A 3,320-nucleotide genomic window follows, 5' to 3' on the forward strand; every position below is an offset into this window, starting at 1 on the left:
TTTTTTTTTTTTTGGCGGGGTGGGGGTGGGGGGTCGTGCCGTGCAACTTGCTGGATCTTAGTTCTCTGACTGGGGATTGAACCTGGGCCCTGGCAGTGGAGGTGCTGAGTCGTAACCACTGAACCACCCGGTTATTCCCCTTGAATGACTTTCCTTTCTGTTTCTTAGAGAGTTCGATGCAGTCTTGAAGTATCTGAAGCAACAGTGTCACGCCAAGAGAATTGGCGTTGTGGGATTCTGCTGGGGTGGAACTGCCGTTCATCACCTGATGTTGAAACACCCAGAACTCAGGGCAGGGGTGTCCGTCTATGGTAAATCTGCCTTGTGTGTTTTTACACAGTGAAAACCGGAGGGTGTGTTGAGTGACAATGGCCGCAAGCCTCTTCCCCAGCTGAGGGTCCCGGATGTAACACAAAACCCGGTTGTGTAGAGATGTTGTGCTGATCTTCAGGAAATGGTTTTAAAAATCTGAAGCTAGAGGCGGATGTGTGTTCTAGCTGACCAGAGGAAACAAGGGCCCGACAGCATGACTTTGGGGAAGCCCCCTAACCCAAGGGCTCAATTTTTTTCACCTAGGATGGAGGGGATAATGTTTCTTTCCACGATAACGGTTAATATCAATAGCGTTAGCCACAGCTTTGAAAAGATTTTTTTTCTAAGATATGAATTCTCAACTACTCACACATGTGTGCCCTCCTGCACACACACACACACACACACACACACACACACACACAGAGGTTTCCCAGGTGGCGCTAGTGGCAAAGAATCCTCCTGCGAATGCAGGAGACGCAAGAGATGCAGTTTGATCCCTGGCTTGGGAAGATCCCCCGGAGGAGGAAATGGCAGCCTGCTCCAGTATTCTTGCCTGGAGAGTCCCCATGGACAGAGGAGTCTGGTGGACTGTTTAGTCCATGGGGTCGCAAAGAGTTGGACACGACCGAGCAGCTGAACACACATACATGAAGAAAGGGAAAACCCACTCTAAAATGTAAATAGCAACATAAACATTTCATCCAGATAGACCAAAGGTATCACAGCAGTGACATAAGAACATTGTTATCTGTGTCAGTCAGTTTAGTCTCTCAGTCGACTCTTTGTGATCCCATGAACCGCAGCACGCCAGGCCTCCCTGTCCATCACCAACTCCCAGAGTCCACCCAAACCCATGTGCATCGAGTCGGTGATGCCATCCAACCATCTCATCCTCTGTCGTCCCCTTCTCCTCCTGCCCTCAATCTTTCCCAGCATCAGGGTCTTTTCACATGAGTCAGCTCTTCGCATCAGGTGGCCAAAGTATTGGAGTTTCAGCTTCAACATCTGTGTACAGAAACATTATTAAGTTAGGATGTGAAACGTTTGACTTTGGCTTTTTTTCATAGTCGTATATTCCACAGTTATGCTAGAGATTCTTGTTTAGTTTAATGGTTCCTCACTGTGGTATTTTCACTTACTTTTAGCATTTAAAAAGCCCTTTACCTGTTAACTTACACAAAGGTGTTAGTAAGCAGCTAGTTGCTGCGCGCAATGGGGCTGGCCACCCAGGTGCTCCGGCGTGGACTGCTCGCCGACGCCCCCTCGTGGCCACTGCTGCGAAGTGCCGACTGCGGAGCCGAGCTGGTCTTAGAGTCCTGGAGTCTCAAACGGGGGTCCAGCCACCCAACCTGGCCTTAACAGGATAGTGCAGAAAGCATGGCCTTCTTTCCCATGGCTCCTGACCTTCTAGAGAAGAACTGCAGCTAAAGGGAGGCTCTCCGGGTTACCTAACTTTGCTACAGAAAATGGGGAAATTTTATCTCCTCCCTCCTAACCAGGATTCCCCATGACCACCCTTGAGAACAGGCTCCTCTGTGAGTCCTCTGTCTGCCTAGGTCCCGACCTTGGGCTCTGTCCTTGGCCCACTGGGTCAGTTTAGCAAGAATCCTCCACCCTTGATACATGATCAGACTCCTCATGTCCCACCCTCAATGTCTTGTCACCCTGGCCTGCCTCCAGCAAGGAGAAAGTGTTAGTTGCTCAGTCCTGTTCGACTCTTTGTGACCCCAAGGACTCTCCATGGACTGTATCTCTGTCCATGGGATTCTCCAGGCCAGAATACTGGAGTGGGTAGCCTTTCCCTTCTCCAGGGGATCTTCCCGACCCAGGGATTGAACCCAGGTCTCCGGCACTGCAGGCGAATTCTTTACCGTCTGTGCCACCAGACAAAGCCCTGTCTCCAGCGAAGGCTTTGTCAAATGCTATCTGACCAGAATCCCCTTTCCACTTGGTCCCTTTGTGACTTTCTGTCCACCAGTCCTCACCCTGCTTTATTGTCAGTAAATCCCTCTTGTCCTTACAGTGTGGTTGAGTCTGGTCTCCCTCCCCCACTGCAAATTCTCATTAAATAAAGTCATCCATATCGTGTTTAATAGGTGCCAGAATAATCTTTTGTTAAAGCTCCTCTTGAGCTTCCCTGATAGCTCAGCTGATAAAGAATCCACCTGCAATGTGGGAGACCCCGGTTCAATCCCTGGGTCAGGAAGAGCCCCTGAAGAAGGGAAAGGCTACCCACTCCAGTATTCTGGCCTGGAGAATTCCATGGACTGTATAGTTCATGGGGTTGCAAAGTCAGACATGACTGAGCGACTTTCACTTAGAACTTCTCTTATTTCAAAATATCAATGGATGGCAAAACTTTTACAGATTTTCCTATAGGACTGAGCATACCCACAGTTGTCTGAATCGGTGAGGATTTTGACTAAATGATCTCTAAATTTCTGAAGGCATCTTTAGAAGGATAAAAGCTAATTATTATAAGTGACTTGCTAGGGCCCTGTGCTGTCCCCGGGGACTTCATACGCTTGGTCTCATTTGAGCACAAATACCCCATCAAACACTAAGTCAGAACCTCCGGGCTTGAGTAGACTGAGAGAAACTTCCAGAACAGCCCTGGTCAGATAGTCCAGGTTAGAAAGTTATCAGTTATTGGTAAATGAAGGCACACTCCAGGAAGGAGCATTTTTCAGGCTGCTCTGCCGCATCTTTACCAGCCAGGCAGCCAGCAAGGCCTACAGTCATCATTTAATGACCTAATTCCTGGTGAGTGAGGTGGAGAGAAGGGAGAGCTGACTCAACAGCCTTCTCTTTGAGCCCAGTTGTATGGGCCAGGCCACTTCTGTGGAGCTGCTAAAAAATAAGAGAGAGAAAACCCCCAAAGCACATGTCTTCCTTTGGAAAATCAAACTCGCGTCATTTTCTGTGGCTCGTGTACGGGAATCACACCCTCGTGTCTGCCCCTTCTCCAGGCATCATCAAAGACGCTGAAGATGTGTACGGTCTGA

The 3,320-nt window shown here is 49.0% G+C and overlaps 1 protein-coding gene across 3 annotated transcripts in view; it reads left to right on the forward strand.

The window, feature by feature from the left end:
* CMBL (carboxymethylenebutenolidase homolog (Pseudomonas)) overlaps positions 1–3,320 on the forward strand; it is a 24,371-nt gene that overhangs the window by 19,283 nt on the left and 1,768 nt on the right. For all 3 annotated transcript variants that reach the window (XM_010847527.1, XM_010847526.1, XM_010847528.1), the window contains exons 4-5: positions 169–311; positions 3,285–3,309. In XM_010847527.1, the coding sequence (XP_010845829.1) occupies positions 169–311; positions 3,285–3,309 (168 nt within the window). The remainder of the gene's footprint in view (positions 1–168; positions 312–3,284; positions 3,310–3,320) is intronic.

The sequence above is a fragment of the Bison bison genome, unplaced genomic scaffold (assembly GCF_000754665.1).
Source record: "Bison bison bison isolate TAMUID 2011002044 unplaced genomic scaffold, Bison_UMD1.0 scf7180017864250, whole genome shotgun sequence".
Classification (NCBI taxonomy): Eukaryota; Metazoa; Chordata; class Mammalia; order Artiodactyla; family Bovidae; genus Bison; species Bison bison.